The sequence below is a fragment of the Candoia aspera genome, chromosome 7 (genome assembly GCF_035149785.1).
Source record: "Candoia aspera isolate rCanAsp1 chromosome 7, rCanAsp1.hap2, whole genome shotgun sequence".
Classification (NCBI taxonomy): domain Eukaryota; kingdom Metazoa; phylum Chordata; class Lepidosauria; order Squamata; family Boidae; genus Candoia; species Candoia aspera.
In genome coordinates, this window is record NC_086159.1 from 28,126,379 (window position 1) to 28,153,281 (window position 26,903).

Genomic DNA, 26,903 nt, shown 5'->3' on the forward strand with positions numbered 1-26,903 from the left:
AGGTGGGTTGCAAGTAGCTATCATAATCAAAAGAGTAACTTTTTTTGTGAAATGGGTGACCATATAAATTTGATAAATAAATAAAATAAATAAAAAATAACTATTAATTAACATAGATTTATGCATAAGTACATACTATTTTCATAGGCAACTTTTCTCTAAGCACATCATGTTTCTATAACTGAGTTATCCAGAAGTATACAATCCTCTCAAAATTGACTCATCAATAATACTTCCATAACCTTTGCATAATGTGCTGATTTACAGACTAGTTTAGTCATGTGTTCTATGCTACAAAGGGCAGTCCTCTGTTTGACAATGCTTCTTTGAAGGGCTGTCTGGTCCAGTCCAATTTTAAAATCAAGAAAAATATCAAGAAAGAGTACATGGCCCTTACATTTCTCCAGTAACCATGAGCACCCATCCTGCAGACTGAGCAAATGCATAGGCCACCTGGTCATAGTCTTTCCCATTCTGATGGACTGTATTGGTTTTCTATTTCAATTGTAATTACGGCCTCCAAAATTATACCCACATGTACAAGTAACGTAGGCAATTTGTATGTATATCTATATTATTTTTGTCTCCTTATCCAGATATGATTTGGGGGTGGGGGAGAGATTCTGCATAAATATGGTTACCCTACTGCTGAGCTTCTCACTTATTCAGGGAAATTGATACTCCAGGCTGCCTCCTTTTGAATGGTACCACTGTGCTCTGCAATATCCTGATGCAAACTGCCCTAACCTATGTCCTCCAGACGTGTTAAGATTTCAACTCCCAGCAGTTAGTGTGATCTTTGGAGAGCACCAGAAGACTGTACGTGGAAGAGTATCTTTGCCATTATCCTCCGTTCTCAGCACCACTGCCAGCAGCACCACAGTGCTGACTCAACATGGTTTCCTCTTTAAGTAGTGAACTGAAGGAATCCTTCTTGGATAAGAAGATAGGGACAGAATCAGAATCCAGGTTGGTCTGGCTACTAGAGGATGCTTAAGTTTATTCTGCCCATCTGTCTGGGAAACTAAGGCCATTTCTACAGCCTTGGGGTAATGAGATGCTGAGAATAGTGGAGAAGAAGGGGGAGTTAAAAGTGCCTGCAGCCCCCTCCCATGGAGAGTCAATGACCCCTCCTACAACAGATGCCAATCTGGAAAAGATTTGTTCTGCATTCCTGAGCAGGGATGATTACAGCTCTCTTGGAGTTGGCTCCTCCACCCTACAACAATAAGAGAGACTTCTTTTTGTGGGGAGAAGGATGTGATCCTTCAATGAGGAGATGGAAATACTCATCTGACAAAAGTTCTGTGGAATATGGCCAGCTCGTGGAAAGCACAGATTGAAATGAAGCTCCATGACGGGATGAGTTACACAGCATTCCTAGATATTAAGTTAATCAGATGAATGAATAAGTTTGTTCTCCTATCCTGGAGCCCAAGGGAATGATCAGCTGCTCTTAGGCAGAAATGTGCAAACATCACGGCCTGGTGCACTCAGATCTATTGGTCTGGCAGAAAAATCCCACCCCCATAAATAAAAAGCAAAGGAATGTGGTGCTCCTGCATGTTAATAATAAATTGGTGTACCAGGTCCAGCCTCAGAAAGTCTGCCATGAAGTAAATTATTGTTAACCCCATTTTGTAAGTATCCAGACCTTTTAATATTTGACAGATGGTACATCAAGCAATATATACTATCAAGCATGGAAAACCTGTATCTTGCTGTTATTTTTTGGAAGCACCCACCCAAAGTGTATCTAATATTGCATCTGCAGAAACATATTATTCAAAACAAAATATAAACTGACCTGCCTCAATAACAGTAATATCAAAGGTACTGGTTTAGGTCTGCAAAGCCTAACCTTTTGAGGCTATTGGACACATTTGGAAATGTGGGAGCATGCCATGGCTGCCATCCCAAAACAGTGAGCATGGCCAATTACAGAGCAACCATTTACCCAAAAGCAAATAATGAGCCTACATTCCATCTTTCCCCTTATTATGCCAGCATGTATTTGTAAATATAAATACACTTCAAACAAAGCATTAAATTGCAACCTTCCTCCATTTTTATCATCTAGGAATGCCTATGTGGAACATAGATACTTTTTTAGGGGAGCGGGTGACCAGGGTGAGATGATGATGGAGGCTGATGACTTTTTTTTAAGGGTGTCAGCATCCCATTTATTTACTGCTTATTAAAAGGTTTTCAGGAAAAAAAGTATGCGAGTCAGGCTTACTAGGGGAAGTGACCACAGGCACTGTATATTTAGATTAATTTTTTAAAAAAACATTAAGTTATACATTAATTTGATTTAACTCCTTCCAAAAGCCACGATGCCCAAGAAACAGCTTGAGGTATCATGGTTGAAGTCTAGGTCTGGTTATAGCAATGTTTCTCAGCCTTGGCCACTTTAAGATGTGTGGACTTCAGCTCCCAGAATACCCCAGCTAGCCATGCTGGCTGGGGAATTCTGTGAGTTGAAGTCCACACACCTTAAAAGTGGCCAAGGTTGAGAAACACTGGGTTATAGACAAACAATAGTATAGGTAAGGCCAGATATGGATGTTTATCAACAGATGCATTCAAACAGTTCAAAAGTCTTAGATGAATGTCTTAATGGCATTCACCCATAATGGCAATGCACTTGGAAATCTCTCTGTTTGCTTGGGCAGTTATTCTCAGGCTAACCTAGTTTACAGAGTGCAGTCATGATAAATATTATAAGATTTCATATACAGGATATACTGCCCCAAGCTCTGGGATACAACCATGATTAAACTACAACTCAACCAACAGAGAGGCTATGTCAAAGACAAAATACAAAATATTTCAAAATTTTCACTTTCAATTTTCACTTTCACATAGTGTTTGATGAAAAAGGATGCCATCTCTTTTCAAACAGAATTTCTAAACATAACAGACAGAAATTGAACATGTTATATCTTTCTTTGATTCTTGCATCTCTGTACTGAAATAATGCTGAGCTGATCATGTGACTCATTATCCTTCTCGACAGAGGACTTCTACAGCAATTGATCCAAAGCCATTATTCAGCTATGCTATCTGTCCACTTTAACACATTTTTGCTTTGTTTCTAAAATGAAAAGAAATAGAAGAAATGCCATGAAAGCATAGGAGAACTGCAAGTGAAGGATGACCATGACTGGAGTGCCTACAAAATTTTATGAATGCGGTAAGCAGTTGCACAAGTGTATTTTCTGAACCAAACTGTGGGAGTTTGGTGATACAGGGCGACATTAAGACCCTTGTAGGTCCTCGGCCCATTTATTTTCATAAGTTCTTACTGCAGTAGTAATCCACAAGTTTAGGGTTATAAAGGTATTTCCTGGACTTATATTCTTCAATATAGGAGTGAGGGATGGAGAAAGTCAAAGAAGACCCCAAAAGTGGACTTCTCCAGCAAGTTGGTGGAACAGTGAATGCTTGCTATGTTCATGTTTGTGGCTATTTTTAGGAATTATGTTAATGTTATACATGGGCCACACTGGACACAAGTGTATCCAGAAAGGCAGAAAATAAATAAGCAAGCAGGTGACAACAGGTTGCTCACTTCAGCTGATCTCAGAATGCTAGGTAAGGTTGGACCAGGTTAATGTTTGGCTAAGAGACTATCAGCCAATTACAAGGCTGTGAGTTTACTAAGAAGTTGAAAAATATCTGGGAAGAAAGGAATAGCAAACTTTTCAATCCTGTTCTCATGAAAACAGCCTCCTGTGGCACAGAGTGGTAGGCGGCAGTATTGCAACCGAAAATTCTCCCCACGACCCGAGTTCGATCCCAGCGGAAGCTGGATTCTCAGGTAGCCGGCTCAGGTCGCCTCAGCCTTCCATCCTTCCGAGGTCGGTAAAATGAGTACCCGGCTTGCTGGGGAAGGTGACGACTGGGGAAAGCAATGGCAAACCACCCCGCTATAGTCTGCCAGGAAAACGTCAGGAAAGCGGCATCCCCCAAAGAGTCAGACATGACTCAGTGCTTGCACAGGGGACCTTTCACCTTTTTCTCATGAAAACTATGCTGATTCAGCCATGTAATCACCAGAAGTCATGCTTGACTCAAAGAAATCTTTGCCTGTTAATGGCAAAGATTTCATATATCTCTGTAAATATTTCCTAGCCCCATTGATAACAAAGTTTCCTATTTATCTGGTTTACCTTTCTGCAATAAATCAGCATCCTCACTAACTGGTAGCTCTGAAGAAGAATGTAAGTTGTAAAGTTTGGAATATCAATCCTACATTCATCAATTTAAATAATGTCAGGTCTGGAATTGTAAGCCCAGGGATATGTGTGTGCATGCACACATGCACACACACACTCCTAGCAAAGTCCTATCCGCTATGTTAAATACAGCTCCTTAAATCAAAATGGAGAGTTGTAATTCTCCAGATACTGCTGAACTACAACACCTACACTCCCTCCTCCCTGGCCATATTGGATGGGACTACTGGGAGCTGTACTTCAGCAGCATCCGGAAGCCCACAGACGGCTCTCCCACACTATTATGAGTTTAGGATTGCACTGGACGCAACTGGAACTTACTGTTTCACGTAAACAAAACGCACGCGGGGAATAAAGACCTCCTTTCCCTTCCACATCGTCCTGACCCACATCTGGCGCTGGAAGAAGGGAGGAGGTGAAGCCGCAATATACAGGTTTAAATCCTGTAGCCGCTTCCTCGCAGGGACTCAGTTTGCCCACTTTGGGTAACTGTGTGCAGATATATGGGGGGAAAGGCGACGGGGAGGGAGGTTGTCAACCAAAATCTAATACCACCCCCAGCCAACGTTTTTTCTGGATAAAGCGAGAAAAGGCTGCCAAACGCTGAAAATGCTATCCCTTAATCCCATTCGTGGAAGGAAAATATTCAAAATCTCAGACTCTTTGAGACCGTCTCATTCGGAAAGAGGGGTGGGGAAGGGGAAAGATGAAAAATCACGCGTTTCTGAATTTCCCTCGGCTAGACTTTTGAAAGCCATTCCGTCTTCGCCGAACTTCATTCTCTGTCGACTCGGGATTGGCCAGTCGGAGCTGAAACTCCACCCCCGCCCTCTTTCCAAATCTCTCTCCCGTGCCAGTCCCTTAACTCTGCTTCTTTATGTCTGCGGTGAAGGAACGGCGACAGAAAAAGGCTACGACTGGGACACTGTAACGTCACTGGCATTAAGACCCCTCCGCCGGCTGCGGTGGTAAAAAAGAGTTTCAGAAGTCCTATCTTCTCTCCGGCAAGTTTTCTTCGGTGGGAAAAAGTCGAGGCTTAGAAAACTCAGAAAGGCGACAATCTATACTCTCCCCCCTCCACGCCCCCCGGACAGGTAAATTCTAAAAATTACGTTTTTGTACACTTGGCAAGTCGCGGGTGAATTTCAGGCCGTCGTCAGGAGTGTGGGAATAGGAAGGGAGGAGGGAAAAGGAACCATGGGGTAGAGGTTGAAAGGCTGACGAAGAAACTGAAAGAGATAAAGGTAAAGATGGTAATCATGATCATGAGGATGGGACAAGAAAATTATCATAGTAAGGGAAAGAGGAAAACAATCCCCTTAATTTTCAAGCCTTCATCATTTTGGCTGGGAATGATAGGAGATGTAATTCACCCCGTCTGGATGGCACCAGGTTGAGGATGTTTAGAGCTGTGAGGAATTATAAGAAAAGGAATGTAGCATGAGAAGGACAGAAAGGGTAGGACAATGAGGAGAGAAGAAAACAGTAGAACTAAGAAATGGTCTGAGTCAAGACAGATGGTGCCATGTGGAACAACCAGGAAAAAAAGAGTAAGTGTTGAAGTAGAAGTTGGGGCGGGTTAAATTGTTTGGATCTTATATCATACTCTTGAAGAACTAGGGAACTTTTTCAAGCATGAAACAGAATTTCTTTTTAAGAGTGGGGAGTGTGAGTATGTGAATGGAACTAAGTAGCACTTTAAAATACAAGACTCAGACGTGAGCCTGTCTGGGGGGAAAAAAGAAGTGTCCCATGTGCTCCGCATATACATGGCGCACACACACACATATACTCATACACCAAAAAAAAACCCCTCATTTTTCTTCCGTGGCTTGTGAGACTAATTTTTTTAGGCCTGGAAGCAAAAGATTTTTTCCCAGCAAGAGATCTTCCAGACTTTGATAGTTCCATTTCCAGATAGTTTGGTAGCCTGCGTTTCAGCTGCTGACTTGCTAGGAAAAAAATGAGCAAGGAAGCACTCCTTCCAGCAAATATTCTGGGATTCCACTCAAAGCTGTAACACGGCAGAATTAGTTCTGCTTTCAAACCACCCAGGGTTAGCTCTTTCCACTTTTCGTATTCCTACCTTTTAGGGAAGATGGCTTGGGTTGCAGACATCCCAATCAAAGAGCCATCTGGACCCTTTCCTTCCATTTTTGTTTATTTGTTTGCTTGAACTCTTTTTTTCAAAGAGGATAAGTAGTGTTTCTGGCTGAGCTTTTGAACTTGTAAACTGAAAAACATTCTGGTTGCCAACAAGTTGTTCATGCTCTGTGCAACTATGATGGTCTGGACAGCAGACAGGAATTTTCTAAAACAAGAGAAGACGTTGGTTGTATTTTCTCATTTCAGTCCTTGCTGTTTTAGGTTTCTTGTATAAAGGCAAGATAGGAGTAAGAAACAGCTTGTTCAAGGAATGCCTTATAAGTTGGAGAAATTTTGCCCAACTCATCACCCTCCATATGTGTTATATTTGTATTCCTTTCATCCATGGCTGGGTTGACAAGGCGTGATGAAGATTGTAGTCTGTTGCATCTGGAAAAAAATTGGACTGGACAAGATCAGCCTGGACATTGGCAATGGCAATGAAAAGGATGTAAAACAACAAATGCCATTCCAGAGACACATTTGGGAGCAAGCAGCATTGGATTCAGCAGAGTCAAATGGAAGGAAGGAAGGAAGGAAGGAAGGAAGGAAGGAAGGAAGGAAGGAAGGAAGGAAGGAAGGAAGGAAGGAAGGAAAGCTGCCCAGAGTCATTTTTGAGTCAGGCAGCACCTAAATCAAAAATTAAATGAGAGAGAGAGAGATGCCAATGAAGGAACAGAACAAAAACCATTGTTTATCTGTTAACTGTACATATCATGAACTCATAACAAAAGAATAACTGGATTCTGGATTCTTAATGAATTCAAAGGAGTGGGAAGGACTTTTGTTGATTATGTTGTTCCTGGGCAGCAGAGTTTGGTAGAGTCCCTGCAACAGCAACTTAGGCTGGTTGGCAGGAAAAAGAGGAAAGGAGGAGCAAAACCAAAGATGGATCATAAGGAGCTACTTATAAAGCTGTGGTTTTGGCAGAAACCAGAGTTCTTCTGGCTACCGCAAGAGCAGGCTGAGCTGGCTGCTGGCAATGGGGCAGCAAATGCAAAAGGAGGCAACTCCTTTGATTTTCTGAAAGTTGTATTTGTTAAATAGGAATTGTGCTGAGAAACAGAAAATAAACTTCTGCTTGGCCTGTCACAGCTTTGGAGCAGATCCTGACTTCAGAGAGAATATCTACAAATACCTTCCTCTCCCTTTTTTTCCTGCCTCTTCTCTGCCCCCACCCACTATCTGCATTTTCGTGATGATATTAATGAGACCTGCTAGGACTCAATGAAAGAAGGAATCTTGGTGGAGGGTAGCTGAGAAGAGATGGAGAAAGGACATAATCCTCATGGATTGTTTATAGAACTTTACAACGATGCATTTAGTAGATGCCCACCTTCACCTAAGAGTCTAAAATGCTTATTCCCAACCTGGTGTCTTCCAAATTTGTTGGACAAAAACTCCTAGCTTCTCCCAGCTAGCATAGGCAAGCTTTAATCTCCCTTCTAGGAAAGAAAATGGATAGACTTGGGTATTTTTCAGTAGAATGCAGGTCTGATGCTGTTAAGGAAGACCCAGCTAGAGCAGCTTTTTATGTTTCATGTAAAGATTGGTATCTATCCTGACATTGCAGAGGTTCATATATTTAGCCTTGTTGTTTCCCTGCTCCCCTATACTCATCAGAAGAAAAATGGAACTGTGACATCATTACTGACAAGGGACACAAGAGATGCTACCTACATTTCTCTCTTTGTGACATATCCTGCAAAAATGTGTTAGCTGATTGGGTGTAGGGAACCATGGAGATAACCTTGGAGAAGGCATCCAGATGTCTTTAGAACAACAACAGGTACAGAAGAAGCATGTGTTATGTCCAGGAGGTGGGAGAGAAAAAAGACTCAGACTGTCACCCCCCTGACTCCCTGGAGCAGTGTTTCTCAACCTTGGCAACTTGAAGATATGTGCACTTCAACTCCCAGAATTGCCCTGGCTGGGGAATTCTGGGAGTTGAAGTCCACACTTCTTCAGGTTGCCAAGGTTGAGAAACACTGCCCTGGAGTATAAGAGAGAGGGAAGGGAAAACACAGGCACTCTCGTGAGATTCTGTTACTATAGCTTATCTCAATAAAGTATAGCTCTAGTCTTCCTATGGAGTCAGTTTTCTGATCTGTTCTACCTCATAGGGATGACATTGGTTCACAGAGCTCCCAAACAAATGTGCAGGGGGATGAAATCCAGCAAGATTCCCTGGCCCCAATAACTCCTATCATCTATGTGTGTAACCCCTTTATTACATTCTGTCCTCGTGTTTCCATCAGCATAGGTGACCACTACTTCCTTTTCTTTCTGTGTATAGGCTAGGCCTACAGGCTGCCAAAAACTGAGCTGTTTCTTTCCAACCCAACCACATTCCTCATACAAAGCAATTGGTATATGCCATAAATTCCAACTGAAGTTATTCGGTTTTTGTTTTTTTAATATTTGCCAGCTTCTAAACCTAGTAGATAAGAGTGACCCTGAATGAACAAACAGAGTCAGAACAAGGAAAGACACGTGGAGCTGAAACACCACTTAGTGATTCAGTAGCCACTCCTGCTCTGCCCTTCTAGCCTTTCCAAGGTGAGCCACAAAATAGAAGACAAAGGAGACAAGTACTAGGGACATCTGAGGAGGTTTCTGGGCATGGCTAAGTCAGCACAATGGGGAAGAGGACACTTTCAGCTGAGAAGAGTGTATAAAGGAGCATTTGATTAAGCCAGCACATTAAAACTGTGCAAATGCTAGTAATATTTCAAATGTCTGGCTTTTTAAAATGTTGGATATTGAGCAAAAACAGATGCACGTGGGCTTCAAATACATGCCAGTGTGTAGTATTGTACAGACTTTGTTTCACTGAAGCAGTATCTATGTAGGATTGTTTCCATGTTTGAAGCAGTCTAGTTTAGGCACATGAGTTAGTTTGTAAAACAGCTTTCCTATCCTGATGCTCTCCAGATGTGACATTATAATTCCAATCATCCAGCAAGCAATTACACATATTGAAACACTGAACCAAGTCACAAAGTCGTAACTGTTGTAAAATGAATTAACTATAAGCATATCTAAGCTAGGGCATCTTCATTCTTGATGAAATCGGGAACAGAAAAGAAGATGTTTGCTTTCCTCAATCAGATGTCCTCAGATGTGTTGAACTATAACTTTTGTAACATTTGGCTGATAATGGCAAATAGCACAATGGTGCCTGTACTGTTGAGGGTGATGGCAGGTGGCAGTACTGGTCAACCTTGCATGGGTTCAGAAGTTAAGCATGGTCAGATGAGGTTTGCACTGGGATGGGAGACAACCAGGAAATTTCAGGATTGTTGGAAAATTGGGAAATTTTAAAATATATATGTATCCTGGGAAAAAAATAATGGCAAACTGCTTTAGTAAGAAAACTGCATGGATGTGTCTGTAAGTCACCAAAAGTTGAGTTTGACTTGAGGGCATCTTAGCTATTTTACTTTGCCATCTGCAGAGCCCTATGTTAGGGAAGGGTCCTTTTAAGTCACATATGGCTAAAACAAAATGTAATAGAGGGCAATTGGAATCTTAGGCTCTGTAGGAAAAGCATTGGGAAACTCTTGCAGGATGATGCACCCCCTAGCCAGTCATTTGGCTCTGTCCTGGAGGGTACAGACATAGAGAAAAATTGTGTTACAGTGAACTCTGCCATCAAGCTCTATTTCAGCTTGACAATAATTCCAGCCTACATTACTGGGGAAGGCAAAAGGAGAAAGCCGTTTCAGCTATTAATATGTAATCTCTCTAGAATTGTTTAATCAACAGCACCATGTATTAAATACAAATACAAGTGTTACCGACAGACAACCATCCCTGCCACCTGTTGGAGGACTCCAGAAGGAACCTGCTCAATGTACCACGTACCATGTAACTTTTCCTCTACCTAACCTTGTGCACTGTGCTTTCATTACAGGCTGGCTCCTAGCACACATGGGCAGTCTTCACTTGCAAATTCACCACCTTAAAACAGTTTGGGAACTTCAACTATTAGCCTGTCTCTTTCTTTAGGATGCTCCGTGGCAAAAATCCAGGATCAGGACAGTAGATGTGAGACTCCCACTCTGGCTCTTGTTCCTTGCTGCCCCCTGTGTTTGCTGGTTCATGTAGTACAAAGAGAGAGATTGAGAAAGAGAGATGGTGGAAGAAGAGTCAGCTCAATAATACTGATCTTCCAGCTTTGCACACATTCAGCCAGACAAGTGCAATCACTGTTTTAATTACCATTGCTGTCCAAAGAGAGAGGCTGGGATTCCCTATGCTCATCCAGGCCTGCAAGAAACAAATCAGATCAGCAGCTACATGAAAACTGTGAAGGGTCACTGTCAAATCGGACTGGGCAGAACAGTGCAAATTAGATCCTCTCATCCTGGAAGAAACCCAGAAGTTCCACCAACAGACTTGTTTTTTATTCTTTATCAAATAGTCTAGAAGGAAAAATAACGGTAAAAGAAAACATAACAATGGGGGGTACTGGAGTGTGACCATTCTTAAGTGACACACATACCCCTCCAGATTAACATCAACCTTTTCTGAAGGACACATTGAATTTCTGGGTCAGGGATTAAGTCAACTGGCTAAGAAATGAGTCTTGGAAAGCTACCAGTGATTGGCTGGGTGTCTGGTTCACACAGCAAACGTCGCCTCAAAACAGAGCTGACACCAGACATGATCAGCCCACCACTGGGGGACTTTCGCCATACCATGCATGTAGGACGTGGTGGTGATGCCTTCGGAGACACTTCCTTCCTCAGGAACCATGGTGGAGAGGAAGCCAAACCCCACAATTTCTTCGCTCGGACACTGTGGCATGTGAGGAGGAGCCCACTAAGGAACCGGGGAAGCCGAAACAAGGATCAGGGCTCATTGGCACCTCCCGCCATCTCACCCATCATCAAGAATGCTGTGTCGCTGCCTCAGCTCAATCAGAGTCACTATGAGAGCGATGATCTTGGTAGACCATTTGCCTTCAGGAGCCCCCCAACAAGTTTCTCTGACTATGGTAGGTGGCTTCCAGGGTAACTCATTGGGGTTAAATAGGTTATCTTGCTTTAGATAATTATTCTTCCTGTGCTTTGATTTACTTAGATACACAACAGAAGCATGCCATAAGCACCCTCAAATAGATGTTTCAGTAATATTTTTACAGATCTATATATTTAGGATTGACAAGCGCCAGAGTATGTGTTAAAGGGAAGTCTATCATACCCTATCTTACATAGTATTTTCTACAATTCTCTGCTGCAGTAATTTCCTTTTCTTAGTCTCCAATTATTTTATTGAAAAAGGTTCTACAATTTGTTGTTACCAAATCATTATTTTGAATAGCATGTACTAGCTCTTAAGTTTTAGCATTGTTCTATGTACATATTCAAATGACATCCCTGAAGAGTTTTGCAGAGGCTTTGCAACAACAAGTTTCTACAAGTATAGAAGTCTAAAATTTTTAAAGTGTATAAAATAAAAGACTGTGAAATTTGAAGGTTTCTAGCAGGAAATGTGACTCAGAATTTTCAGATGTCCTTTTTTTGGCCTTTTAGCCAAGCTGCAGCAGGCATCTGAGGGTGCTTTAAAGTTTCATCCATTTTTTTGTGGTGGCTCTTCTGCTACATATATTCCAGTTTACAACCAATTCTACTAAGTCATATGGTTCCAGAATGCACTTAGCATTTTCCTGGAATGATAAAGACAAGGCCAGAAATAGCTACATGTATTTTCTGGTTTACCCAGCTCTCCATAGAGAGCTGGAAGATTAGTAATGGGAAGTGTTGTTATAAAAGGAAAGGAAAAGGAAGGGGTGGAGTAATCTTCAATTGCAAATATGCATGTGGTTGGTGAGTACAACCAAAATGAAGCAAGTATATTGCAAAGAGTCTAGAAATTGCAGAAATGATGTTCTTGTTAGAGCTATCTTAACTTTTGCATTAGAATAAAAACTAGTACAGATGGTCTCACATATCAATTATTTCTTAATGCTTAATATGTCCACACTATCCTTGTTTATCTCCTTGCTAATAATTTTTATTTTTATCTATTACTATATTGTTTATTCTAGATCAAAATGCTACCATCTGTGCTTCACTTGAGTTCTTAAGTTTAAGATTAAGTTTCTTAATCTTAATCAGTGGTACCTAAGCAAAATAAACTTTGCAAGAGTTAAATTGATAAAAAATAGAACACTAGTAATTCAGAGCAATACGATCTCCTTTGTGGGGGCCATTAGGTGGTAACATAAATTTAAATTTTAAAAATGAACAGAATGTAAAAATCTATTGCTAAACTCTAAACAACCAGCAAATACGAAAAATATGAAGTCTTTTGCACAGGTTATAGCAATCATACATTGAAACATAGGATAAGTTCAGCACGACTTATAAAAATGCCTGCAGATGCATAAATTCTACATCTGGAAGTCAGAATCCCTGGAAAAGAAGGGCCTCCCGGCTGTCATATAGAAATACATGGGTATAATCCAGACATCTCTCTGTGTCTAGGCCACTTCACATTATGCTGAATATAAGCGGAGAGGTAGGAACAAAAACAGCAGATGTGATCTCCCCACTTATAAAAACACACATCACATCACATAACTTCTGATTATGGCTCTAAAGGTAAAGGTAAAGGTTTCCCTTGACGTAAAGTCCAGTCGTGTCCGACTCTAGGGGGCGGTGCTCATCTCCGTTTCTAAGCCTTGGAGCCGGCGTTGTCATAGACACTTCCGGGTCATGTGGCCAGCATGACGACACGGAACGCCGTTACCTTCCCGCCGAAGCGGTACCTATTGATCTACTCACATTTGCATGTTTTCGAACTGCTAGGTGAGCAGGAGCTGGGACTAGCAACGGGAGCTCACCCCGCCGCGCGGTTTCGAACCGCCGACCTTCCGATCGGCAGCTCAGCGGTTTAACCTGCAGCGCCACCGCGTCCCTCGATTATGGCTCTAATGCTGTAAAATATATTTGATTAGTGTCATCTGAAATGGGATCTTTTGTTCATCACTGATTTCATGTGAGCTGCACTGGAATCCTTTTTAGCTGAAACTGGTATGAGAATAAAATACCTTGAATAAATAAATATAATGACTTAGGCATTATGCTTACAGAGCTCAGACATTTCATTACTCGACTGTAAATATGAGACTAACTCTGGATCTCCATCAATACATGCAGTGACATTTGGCTTGTGCTTTACCACTGTTACGTTTTGTGTCTACTTGGAGAGTTAATAAACTTGTCAAAAAAGGAGTTATATAGGACAGTGGAGAAAAATCGTCATCAAAGGTATTATTCCTCTGTACACTTAAGTTAAATTTTTTAATAATAACTTCATTAAATTTTAAAACAAGGAGATAAAATCTAACAGAAACTGATAAAGAGAAAGAGAACAGAAGTGCAGAAAAAGAAGAAAACAGAAATAGAAAAAGGAATAATTCCTGACTCCTGTTACAACAGATATAAGTAAAACTTACATTAAACTCTTACTCTAAGGTTACAACATAACATCCATTTTTTCTATTGTCAATTAATATTATTAATCATCAAATCTGTATATCATAATTTCATTCTTTTTGGTTTCACACAAAAAGTCCAAAAGGGGCTTCCAATTCGCCTAAAATTAGTCAATGTCATTTCTCTAATCAAAGATGTCAATTTCGCCATCTCTACCAACTCCATCAACGTTACCATCCATTCTTCCACTGTAGGTAATATCAGATATTTCCACCTTTGAGCATATAAAAGTCTCACTGCAGCTGTCATATATAAAAACAAAGTTCCATATGATTTTTCCAATTGTTTATCCAGCAGTCCCAACACTTACGTTAAATCTTAACAAGTAAATGCAATGGGACCTGCATCAGTGGAAACGTACCTAGGATCAGGTTATAAATCCATACTGTTTTGCTAGGTTTGAGTAGATATACTGTACATGTAAGACTTCGGGAGGAAACTTTTCAGTAATGCTGGAAAGATGGCCTGTCTCCAGCAAGGGAATTTGTATTCAATACAGAATGCCAAACAAGCAGCTGATAGGAAAAGAGAGGACTCTGTCTGTAAAGGAGGCAGTTTGTGAAACAGAAAGGTTTGGGACCATGGGAGGAAACCAGACTTAAGTAGAGCAGATCTCCTCCAGTGTCAAATGCTAAACCTGGATTTGCTCAGATGTTTTCAGACAATCCTCTATGCATCCTACTAATCAACACAGGAAAAAGGTCTAGTCCAATTCTGATTTCAGCTCAAAACGATGGAGAGCATTCCGGTTTTTCACTGTTTAATTACCTCTGTAGTGTCTGCATCTGCAGCTGAGAACTGCAGCATTTGCACTAAGTGGGACTAGGAGAGTCACTTTGAGCAGCTGTGACTGTACAATTATCGTCTCCCACATTGCCAGTCTAGCCCTGTTGCTCTTTCTGGCTTCCTTCAAAAGAGATATGAGACAATGCTGCCCTCTGTTGTACACTATGAGTTGTGCAGTTGTTGCAAACACATCCCCCCTCCCAACATTTTTTGTTGCATACACATCCCTCCTCCTAGCTTTTTTTACACTTTATCATCCCTCCTGTAAATTCTAGCTTCATGAGCAAAGTGCAGAAAAGATAAGGTTAACCAATCATTTAAGGAGAAAACTAGTTCCCCATTCTTTCTGCTTTTATCCATTCAATCTTGTGGGTGTAATCAAACTTGCAATTCCATTGCTCCCTCTATACTGTATTTGCTCCCTATAAGCAAGGCCAATATTTCATTGCCCAGGCTAGCTGGCCTTGATGCATAATTCATACTGCTTTTAATATAACATGTTTAGCAATGGACAGGATATTCACAGAAGATTTTGACTAAGGTAGTGCCTATGTACATCAAGGTATCTTTACTCCAGAGATGAGAATGGCTGAAATGTGCCTTGGAAAATTAAGTAAGCATATTGAATCATCATAAGATCATTTGTTCTGTTTTGAATGTTTTTAAATAAAAAGTAGGATATAATATTTAAAATAAAGTAAGAGTCAACTAGATCTGTAGACACCAGCAACCTCTTTTTCCCCACAGAGGCCGCTTAGGATTCTATAGGATGCTTGCAGATTTCCCAGATTCTTCCTGGGTCATGTTTTTCCAGCAACTGATATTCAGAAACATGATGCTTCCAATAATGGAAATAATGCACAGCCTTGAAGGCACCAGGTTTGGGAAGACTGCTCTATGAACATAACCTAGCACTATTTATATTTAATGGAAGAAATGTCACAGTATCCATTTCATTCTTTCACCAATATATGACATACAGTAATTTTGATTAAGGATAGTGGGATTAAATGGGCCAGAATTTCACAAAATAGCCTATTTTGCATCTTTTAGATATGAGAAACCCCATTGTTCAAGAATCATTACCTGAACTCACACAGCACATTGAAATGGGTTAAAATTAAAATGAATAATAAATCATTAATAGTTTCCGGTTCAATATGTTATGATATTCTGATAGCCTGCCAGTGTGTTAGCATGTTATAGCACTAGGGATGTGGACATTCCAGAGGGAGGGGCAGCAAATGACAACGTGTTGATATCAACCCACAAGGGCAATTACCTACAAACTGCTGTTAAATGGCATGATGCCAGCATGTAACAGAATCATTGTTGTGATGATGTTAATATAGCTGGTTATGGACCCTGTGTGTTTATATAATGTATTTTTGCTTTAAGAGTTTGGTATGTCTTCAGTTTTAGTCTAGAAATAGAATCCGCATGCCATAACATGAGGAAACAGACACAGAAGTATAATACAACACTCTAGTTCTGAACCTGTGTCTGCATATTTCCTTTACTGGCTCTGGGAGTCCACTGTTGAAGGATGGATACCAGGTCAACTCAGGGATGAAAAATTGGCTCTCAGCCCCAAGAACAGTTCGTTAGAAACAGCTCATAAGTCATTGAGCTGTGACTAATTTGCATATTTTAGCTGCATGCTATTACATAATGTGCATGAGGTGGCAAATGTGGATCAATGTTCGTTTGACATGGTGCACTCACTCTACACTAGTCTTATCCTGAAATGGTTATCTCTTAATGCAGAGAAGTCTTGACTAAACACTAAAAAGGGGAAGGAACTCATCTCTCTACCTTGCTCTCTCCTCTCCTCCTCCCTCCCCCATTTTGTGGGTTTAAAGAAAGGGATAGAAGAAGAAAAAAGAACCATTCTGAAATCCGGTCCTAGAAATCCCTAGTGTGGTCAGATATATATGCTTGGTTTTCATTTCCTTGTTTATTTTTTGCCTTTTAACCCATTTGCTATCACATCTGTCAACATTTCTCCAGAGATTTGCAACATGAAAGCAGAAGTTAGAGTAGGACATATGAAAAAGCTCTGGTTTCCCTAGAGTAGTTGGGGACTAATACTGACCTGCCCTCATATTTCACATTCTACAAGTATAGAATTACCACCTTCTGCTATCACAGGTAATGCAAAGAGGTGGTTCTCTCATTTTTTTTCTCATTATTGATTTCATGGCCTTTCAGGACTAGAATCTGGATTCTGCACCATTCCACGTGTTCCCCGGTCCGAGAAGGCTCCAGAGAGCTCCCATCTTGCTGAGCCAGCACTGCAGCGTTCAGATTCCTTGCTGTCTTTCCGCCTGGACCTTGGCCCCTCTCTGATGAGTGAACTTCTTCATGTCATTAGCTTCTCAGGAAGCTGCAGCCCTGACTACAGGGAAAAGAAAGAAGGTGAAGAAAGTAAACTCTCAAGCAACAGTGAGCCTAGCTCATCACTTCACTTCAAGAGGAACTGGGCAGAGGACTCACTGCCTTGGAAATCAGAATCCCATCAAGGTAATGGTGAAGAAAGCCAAAGTGGATCAAGCCTTTTGGATTACTCTGAGCCTCGATCGCCATTGGGACCCTTGGTCTATGCCAATGGAGATTCTCATTCTATAGAGTTGTCTGAGGAAGGCTCTCCCTGTTTGAGAAGCAGGAGCTCTAGTGTTGAACTGGGGGCAGTGCCAAAAGAGACCTATTGGCAAAAAGGGCACCACAGTGACTGTAACATGGAGGCAAGTGAATTCAACCGTGCTGCCCATGTGTTAGCGTGCCATTATGGGATGGGAAGCACCTACCGCAGTCCACCTCTACAAGAAGATCCAAGGAGACAAGCCTCATGGGAAAGCCCAAATACCAACTCATGGCATTTGAAAGTAGGTGCACCTGAGCATCAGGACTATGCTCCTGGATGGCGCCAAAGGGGAGAAGACGAGGAGGAGGAAGAGGAGGAGGACCACGACAAGTCTGAGAGCGATGAGGAAACCATTGTTAGAGAGAGACACAGTGATTCCTTTGAATATGTTGATGAAGAGGATGAAGATGAAGTTAAGGTTTGAACAGACATATGTGCTATCTTGCGGCCTCCCACCACCCTCTTAGGAGATGTCAGAACTAAAGGGAACAATGTAAAGCTACTTGGCATTCTGGATGTGTGCAGACTTACAAGATTAGTCTTCTTTCCCAATGATCTATGTCACTGCTTCCTAAACTGGTGTTTGCAGAAACACTGGGGGTGCAACATCCAGAATTCCCACAGAGTGACAGTTCTACCACACTTGCAGAGTGCCAAGCTAGGAAAGGCAGATGGAGGAGGGAACTCATTTCTTTACTTTGCTCTCTCTCCTCCTCCCTGCTTTGTGGGTTTCAAAAAAGGAATAGAAAAAAAAAGGGATCATTTAGAGCAAACAAAAAGTACTAGTTGCTTTTTTGTGGCAGCTGGCACTTAAAGATGTTCATAACTTCACACCCTCCTTCATTCCCACAGGCTGATTGATTTCGGCATGATAGATGGTGCCATGATTTTTCCATTCCCTAGAAATAAAAATATTATACTTGAGAACAGAGGCCACTGAGACCTTCCAAATCTCTATCAAACGACTATGGGGGGGAAATGCCATTCAAAAAGGAGCAGTCTAGAAAAGGGAAGAGAAGCTGTACATCCCACTGGGACAAAATATACCTAGCTGCCACAGGCCTTGTGCTGAAGGTAAAGATAAACTCAGCTGTTCAAGGTACTGACACCAGCTAGGCAGGATGGTTGCTCTCCTCTTTTTACAAGGAACGCAAAATTTGGATTGGATCTGAAACCAGTTCATTAGCACACTGTCCATTTCTCCTGCACTGAAACTCTAATTGGGATAGGACTATTTGTTATTTTACATCCTCAGGAGGAAATATAATCTTAGTTTTCCAATGCGATCATTCCAGGGGAACCTGTATCTCAAGCTTGTTGTTTTATTTGCTTCCAGAGTGCACAGGAATTCAGTTTATGTTAATGATCTAGTTTACTGACACGAAGAGCTGAAATATAACTTTTTCCATCCTGCATCTCCTAATTCAGTCATTGGCAATGCAAAGCCCTAAATAATAGTTTGACTCTAGCACTTACAGCTTTGCATGGCTACTGCAGCAGCTTATCCACAAATTGCTTGTTCAGGAAGAAAAGGAAGGGAAATTTCTCAAGGTAAAACCAGAGTTTCTGAAATAGGCCTGCCTTTCATGCTTCCTTATTCCAAAAAAAAAAAAAATAGTTTACATGCTGCCTTTGGAGGTCTTCCAAGTAGCCCCTGAATTTGCTGCTACTGCCATATACAAGGCTGCTGCTTAGCTGAGAAATAGGCTGAGTGGAGCACAATTATTATGCCTTCCCCGCAATAATTCCATTTCATAATTATAATGTATAGTGTGGCTTAAGTAGGGAGGACAGCATGCAAAGAGTCACCCCTGCACATTTCCCTTTCCATTTAAATCTCACGTGTCTGCCACCCTACTCAACTGATTACTCTTGGAAGCAATTATTCTCAGTACCAATCAACCAGAAGGAGAGAGGTTCAAGGAAATCTAAAAATATAGCCTTGCATGTCTTTGGCCATGTGCTCTACCAACATACTTCTCCACTTCTGCCTACTGATACAAACGAACTTCACTGGCAAGGCAAAAAGACTGCCCCCCTTTGTCTCAAGGACCATTCAGACAACCATGATAAGTTATACCATCCTGAAGAGAAGCAGTACCTCTGAAAGTATCCTTGAGGGGAAGACCAGACCATTTAATTGGAAAGTGTCTCTGTTTGTACTTACTCCCATGGCAACAGTTGACCACCCCAAAAAGAGAGAAGTGGGTGAAATCTTCTCTGTGATGTGGCTAATTATAGTGGTGACCATTTTTACATAGGGATACTTTGGGAGCATCAATATTTGAGATAAGTCAGTCTGAATCATCTCTGTGCTCATTTTGAAGAGGCTCTCAGCCAGTTATGTTGGTGGGAAAGAAGGGGCTGTCTTGTCCTAGACATGGAAAAACATGAGAATCAGGCTCCCCACTCCTCTCTTCCCCTCCCCTACATATTTTTAGGAGGTACTCATACATTGCCCTCTTCCAGCTCCCACCCATCTGTCTGCATTTTTCCCTGATCAAATCACTCTGCTCTCGAGAAACTATTTTGGTGAGAAACAAAAGGGAAGAAGTGGATGCCATACAAGAAACTTTAGAGGATTAGCAGCTATGAAAAAGAAATGTTGCCAAAGGATTTAACATGGAGGTCAGTAAGATTTCTCTAATCAGTTGAAATCTAGTTTTAAAAGCAGGTATAAGCATGTGTAACTTTCCCCCTTCCCTCAGAAGGGTTCCCTGAAGTTGTTCACTTAGGTTGGTTTTAGCTGAGCAAACCAAAGCAGTCATAGTAAGTGGAGTTTCAAAGCCCTTTCTTCGGTAACTGGGTGACAAATAAGTTTTTTTTTCTTTACCATCTTCTGTATCACTGGTGTGGAGCCTTTTTTTCAGCCAAGGACTGTAGATTCTCAGGGATAATTGAGGGGGACACCATAGGCAGGGGTAAAGAAAGAATTGATGGTATCCAAGCCAAAAATAGAAAAGGGCATTTATTTTGTCTCTGGCACTCATTTCCAGTTTTTGGTTCACTTTCTAACACCTTCCCCTCTCTCTCTCTTCCAAGTAACAGGCCATAGGGAAGAGAGGGATCTCTCTTAACCAGAAGTTTGAACTGAACTCTTGCTGATAGGAATACAAGCTACCACCTCTGGTATAATGTTCTAGTGAGTAAGGTAGTCCTCATTTAGCAACTGCCTCATTTAGTGACCATTTGCATTTACGACAGTGATGAAAAAGTAACTTTGCAACCAGTCCTCTTATTTACAACCTTTCCAGGGTCTGTAAAGCAAAAGAAAGCTGAAGTAAGCACAGTTGCAGTTTCATTTAGCGGCCACTTCACGTAATGACCATGGTCATTAAATGAGGACTACCTGTATCGTACTCTATCCTTCACAACCACTGTACTCCATAATCCTGTCCTGTGAGGTGTACTATTTATGTATTCTGGAACTTGTCTTCAGGAACTTGAATGAGTAAAAGTGTTTTTCTACAGGCTTGGAAAAACATGGGATTCTTGGCTTGTCCTCCTGAGACCTGGGTTCAGTGGAGTATTGGATGACAGCCTCTGAGTATCCCTACATTTGGATGCCCTTTGGCAACATGGATTCTTTGGAATGAGCAAATTCTTTCCATATTCACACAGAAGAGAATTTTTTTTCTATTTGTTTTTTTTCCTTGTGGCAAGCAGAGATGGCTGGGAGATGAGGTCACCAAAATGTCCCTCACAGCACTCTGATTGTTCACAAGTTGGCATCAGCTGGAGGATGCCTAATCCTGCAATAAGCTCTACGTGGCAGGAGGAGGGAGAAAAAGCAGGAAGAAACAGAGAAAATATAATAAGCAGGCACTGCATGGGGACATCTAGCCAACTGCTTTTCCTTGATGGGTGGCTTTTAACAAACTGACCAACCCCACTGAGCAACAGAAAAGACCATAAGCACTTTTAAATAACATATCAGGAGTAATCTGGCATTTAGCTAGTATTCTTGATGGCTAGAGATGGATTTTAGGAAGGTTGGCTTAAACACCGAACAAGGCAGGATGTTAAATACATCTTTGCATTTATATATATAAAAATCAATATTGGCTTTATATAGAGCCAAGCCATTGACTCATCTAGTTCTGATAGTGTTTGCACTGGCTGGCAGTGATTCAACACGTACTTTACACAGCCCTATTTGGAGAGGTTCAGGACTGAAACTGGAAATCTAATATGCAAAGCTGATTCTATCCCACAAAATAATGCTATTAATGGAAGCTTTCCTCCAAATACATAAAGCAAGTCTGGGTGGGATGGGGACATTCCCCTTCCCCAGTCACTGCTATTTCAGTGAGTTCCACACACATACAGCTGCTTGTTTTTAAAAATGTACATTTTAAATGCAAATGGATATTGAACATCATGTCTAGTGTGACCCTAAAGAGCCTGAAAATCTGTAGAAAAAAATAGGTATTTCCACTGCTTGCCCACTTTTCCAATGCTACTCAGGAAGTTGGAGATCTTGGTAAATATCCCTCCTCCTGCCCTGGGTTATCTGACAAGCTTCAAACCACAGATCCTACCCTTCTTTATATCCCTTGCAGTTATTACTGTTGTTACTACCACAATTTTTATATGTAAATCTGTATATATAAATACTAGTTGGTGTCCTTGTGGTTCTTTCCTTTGCATTTCAACCTTCAAGAACATCCCAGTTCAAATGAGGCAGTTTTAGGAGTCAAGAATACACAAACTTGTACTAGGTCCACAGTTATTTGTGCCATTTACATGTTGTTTCATGTAAATTCAGTATCAGGCAACTCAATATAATTTTTCTCTAGCCTAGAAAAATTGTGTTTTGGTTGAGATGAAAGTGTGACTAATCACTGCAGCAGGCTCCTAAGAAGCATCCCATCTAATTGAGAGGCATGCTTCAGTTCTGACTAATCCTTGATACACCAGAAAGTTTAGTAGCTCAAATAATCAAAGGAAGGATTCTTCTTTTCTGCAGTCTCATAAAGTTCAGAATTAATTTTCCATTAACAAATCCAATTCATTAATGGTACTATTCCTGTGAAAGTCCTCTGAACTCACATTTGACATAAAAAAGTTCAATTATTTTTGTTTAAAGATGCTTTTACATGGATCCACAATTCTAATAAGATTAAGTGTATATTTACTCTTAGGCTGGATTATGTTAACATAGGCTGTATAATCTTATGTACTGGATTTGTACAAACATGGTTTATAAGCCAGAACTGGCTGGATTCACACTAAGCCATGACCAGACAAAACCCATTATGTAAAGCATGCTGTGTGAAGCAGATTTCAATGATCAGTAATTCACTCCTGATAAGGAGGACCGAGCTGAAATGAAGTGATGTGAAAATGTAAAATCCCCTTTAGTAGACTAGAGCTAAGGATTTTCTGAAGCCTGATTCCAGCTTCATCAGAGGTTTGTTGTTTGTTACTTGCAGCAAATAGCATGTGTCCTTCATGCCACTATCAGAGGCTTTATTCTCCAGCTATGATCTGGCTCTCCTTCCCACAGCTGGAATAAGATAAGGCATGGCAAGATTGCGTTAATTGCCAACTGCCTGGAATTTCCCATAAAGATAACGACAGGCAGAGATAACATAAAGGTAAGTGGAAGAAGATGCTTTCCTTTAATATGTTCGGAAGCACTTTTAACACCTGGTAGCCTGTTTCTCCAAACTGCAGTGCCTGGTACCAAGATGAGGCTGTTGTTACACAAGACAACCAACCATCTTTAGGCTGACTAGTCAGGAAGCGCTACTGCAATATGATGTCAGCTGCAGAATGCAGATTGAGCTGCTGCTTTCTAAAGCAGCTTTCTTCAATCATCTTTACAGCAATAGAGCAGGAATCCTTGCTAAAGCAGAAGCCCAGTAGATGCAATAGCAAAAAAGCAAATATAAATAATATGGGTCATGTCAAATCTTGGATGCGCCTTACTGATATGCTGCACCCTGGAATTAGGGCTTCCTTCAAGTAAAAGGAATTGCCTTTTTCTTTCACCTATACGTGGAAGCAATAGTCCAATCCAATCTTCCAAAGCATGGCTGGCTGGGGAATTCTGGGAGTTGAAGTCCATACATCTTCAAGTCACCAAGGTTGGGACATACTGATCTAGAAGGTGCTTGATTGTTGAAGGCAGTTCTATCAGCAGATGCATCATCAAAACAGTGTTTGGGGACTTGTAGGATTGGTTCACACAATATACTCAGCCATGGTTTGTTCAAATTATGTTTTGATAAATCAGTCACAATGGCTAGGTTCATGCATTGCCCTAGCAATAGTTTACAAACTGCAGTGATAGGATTCATATAACAGGCAAAACAAGAATCAAACAAACTTCAGTGCGGTGTAGAAATCTAACCCGAGACTTCTTTATTATTATGAGTAATAGAGAGCATTTCCTCACAACCACCTTAACATGCTGTTTTTCAGTTCTTGAACTAGCAGAAAATATGCTAGCATAAGTTGCCCTGCCCCATATTCTGACCACAGCTGGTACTGTTGTTACAGTTTTAATGCTGGACAAGTTAAGGAAAGCAGTTGGTAGATTCTCCTGCCTTCGTTTCTCCTCATCACCATCTTCTCATCACCTGCTGGTGGGAAAAATGACAAATACCAAACATGGGAGGGGGAGAGGTAGTAGTCGGGTTGGGCACACGTAGGTGGATGCCCAAGACAGAGAGCTTAGCAATTTTTCAAGCTGCCCAAGTACTAATTTGCAGGTGCCTGTGGCCTGTCAGTCAGGTTCTGAATACAAGACCGAGTCTCTTTTGAAAGAGCACTAAACGTGTGTCCCAAACAGCTGTGGTGGAAAGGTGTAGGGTGAAGTAGGATGGAACATCCCTGATACACAGGAAAAGCCTCCTCCTCGCTTGCAACCTGTCGGCCTGCTGAGGTTCTGGAACTCCTAGAGAGTTCCCGTGAGAGCAGGAGCTCTCTGTGGTGGGAAAGGGGTGAAGGCACTGAGAGGAACCTTACTGGCAGAAGTCAGGATGGCACTTAGGTAAGAATGAGGCAGCTGAACTTTATACCCTGAGGCAGGGGCTGGCCAGGAGGATCCCCCAAGAAATCAACCATCATTCTTCCATACTTCCTGTCAGCTACAGGGGAGGATCTGGCTGTGCTGTCAAGAGAAGGCGGCTTCAGGAGCACCATGACCTTTACCTTCCCTATCTCTTCCACAGTGACTGCTGTCCCAGGTAGGCAGGCATGGATACTCCCCACTACTTCTGCCTGCTTCAGGCTGTGTTGCTGCTCAGCCGGGGAATCGCTGCTGCCTTAGCAGCTGTGTCCAGAAGGAAGCCCAATAGTGTAGGTTGAAAGAAGGAAAACAGTAAGAAGGTATTATAATCCTGAGTATGCAACGTGTAGCTCTGTTTTGAAATGAATGGCATTTGCCTTTGATTTAAATCAGCTTGCAATCTATGAAACAGACTTTGCTGCCTCTGAAAGCTGAGGCCCTTCACACCAAAGCATTACTTCTCTTGTAGGCATGCAGCTGCCAAGATAGTTTTTTACAGATTATTAAACCAGCTAATGCTGCCACCCCCACCTTTATTATGCTGCTGCTGCTGCTAAAATGGCCCCTGCAGAAGCCCACTGATCAGCTCCAGAAGAGGTGGCTGATGAGTTTCCAGGTTCTCCTGAAACAAAAAGCAGAATGGTGGCAGAGGGGTGTGGGCACAGACAAGAGGGGGCATGTCTACACCATCCCAAGTAGCCAACAGGAGTTGGACAGATCCCAGCTTCTGATCTCATCAACCAAATTTTCAGTGAAGCATCATAATCATTGTCAGGCCCAGCCCAAGAGCGACAAAGAATCAATCCAGACAAACTTCAGTTCTTTATTTGCTTACACCATATAGACAGAATTTTGCCAGAATAAAGCTACTCTACCTAAAGGGAAATAACCTGGGAAAGCTCTAGGACGGGGCGATTCTGAACCTCTTAGTTATCCCACATTCCAGCTCCGAACTGTGTTTTCTCTTATTTTGCTCCCCTCCTTGGAATGTGCTCCCTCCTTCCTGAGAACCAGCAGCCTTACTGGTCCATCACAATCATGTTCATGGCAAAAATCATGTTGCGAAAAGGAAAACACTACTTAAACACTGAAACAGCTAAAGAAAACTTTAAACTGCCTCTGCCATGGGCTGGGAATGAGATGAAGGCAACATCATGAAAACGTTATTTCAAAAAGGTTAGCAGGCATGTTAGAGGGACATGAGGATGAGCCCAAAGGGAGAAGGTTGGGGAAGGGGACAAGAACCTGTCAGCCCTTAGAGGTAGTCCAGACAAGAAGCAACAATCATGAGTACTAACATACCTTTATTGTAAAGTTACAGTAACTTGCTATTATGCCCTGGTTTTAGATTAGCATGTGTTCTGTTTTACAGAGGATGATCTTACATTCAAAGGGCCCTCAGAGAACAGTCTTTGGCTTGAACGCCTTTTCACTTCAACATCTAAGCGACTTGAACTAGTTGTAAGTGAAATATTTAAATATAAACTGAATTCCTGTATAGGAGTGTACAGTATAGCAATTGGTCCCACAATGTATATATTAGAGTTTGCTCTTTTTCATGTTTTAAGAACAGCCTTTACTCCTCAGAGCTCTCAATATATATTAGACTACAATTCCCATTGGTGTGCCAGTTAGATGTGATGGGAAAAATAATCGAACACAACTGAAGATGGTAGAAAGGTTACTTCTAGTAATGACTCATGCATTGGTTAAAAAATCCCATGGGCAAGTTGCAGAAAAGTTTATTTACTTATGTTATGCTACACGCAGGGAAAATAATGTTTAAAAGATCCTTACTGTGTGTGCCAAGCTACAAACTCCTAGAACGAAATAAATGGTATCAGGAGGACTTTTGCAAGAATGCCTGTACAAAAGATTGCATTTTTGGCTCATCTAGGATAATAAATGGCACACAAGGCATCCATGAAAATGTGAAGAGAAGTCATAAATTGTGCAAACAAATAATAATGTTTTCAGGTATAAACTTTTAAGTGTTTTAAGGCAGATATAAACTTTAAACAACTTTTATGTGATTTGAAAACGTATATTCATTGCAAATAGACAGATTTTCAGATCCTTCTGGAACAAGCTCTGGGGAAAAATGGTAATGCAAATTTCTGGTTTTTCAGATATAATGGATGCCTATTACTAGCTCCTCATTTCCATATCAATCACTAGATCAGAAATGACACTGTTTTTAAAAGAGCCTGAAGGTTCCTTTAAATATTACCAAATTTATTGTGGCAGATATTACAGGCAAAAGTGCATTTGTTACAGAGAATACTGTTCTTCTCTCTTGAGTAACTTAACTCCCAAAAAGTACATTCTGTCTAGGAATGTAATTGATAAGGATCCAGCACAACATAGTGCAGTCAAGCTCTCCTGAATTCAGTGGGATTTAATCACTGGGGAGTACCAAAGATCTAGGCTGGACTGGGAAAACTAAAAAAACATCCCAGAAAAAGCAGTGGCAAATACTTCCATATTATGGCTAAGATAATAATATGGACATGTTCATGAAGTCAGCAGAAGTCAAGCTAAACCTGGGTCTACTTTTTTTC

The 26,903-nt window shown here is 41.3% G+C and overlaps 1 protein-coding gene across 1 annotated transcript; it reads left to right on the plus strand.

Annotated features, from left to right (window-relative positions):
• Positions 1 to 4,982: 4,982 nt before the first annotated feature.
• Positions 4,983 to 21,941, plus strand: CDC42EP1 (CDC42 effector protein 1). The gene is made up of 3 exons (XM_063308978.1): positions 4,983 to 5,335; positions 10,303 to 11,388; positions 16,892 to 21,941. The coding sequence occupies exons 2-3, from the start codon at positions 10,971 to 10,973 to the stop codon at positions 17,746 to 17,748; spliced, it is 1,275 nt and encodes a 424-aa protein (XP_063165048.1). The 5' UTR covers positions 4,983 to 5,335; positions 10,303 to 10,970; the 3' UTR covers positions 17,749 to 21,941.
• The last annotated feature ends 4,962 nt before the right edge of the window (positions 21,942 to 26,903 follow it).

Bases quoted from the DNA above. Each gene is read 5' to 3' on its own strand.
- CDC42EP1 (XM_063308978.1), top strand. From the start codon at position 10,971: ATGAGTCTTGGAAAGCTACCAGTGATTGGCTGGGTGTCTGGTTCACAC. The intron at 11,389-16,891 runs GTAGGTGGCTTC...ATGGCCTTTCAG, and splicing joins AACAAGTTTCTCTGACTATG to GACTAGAATCTGGATTCTGC.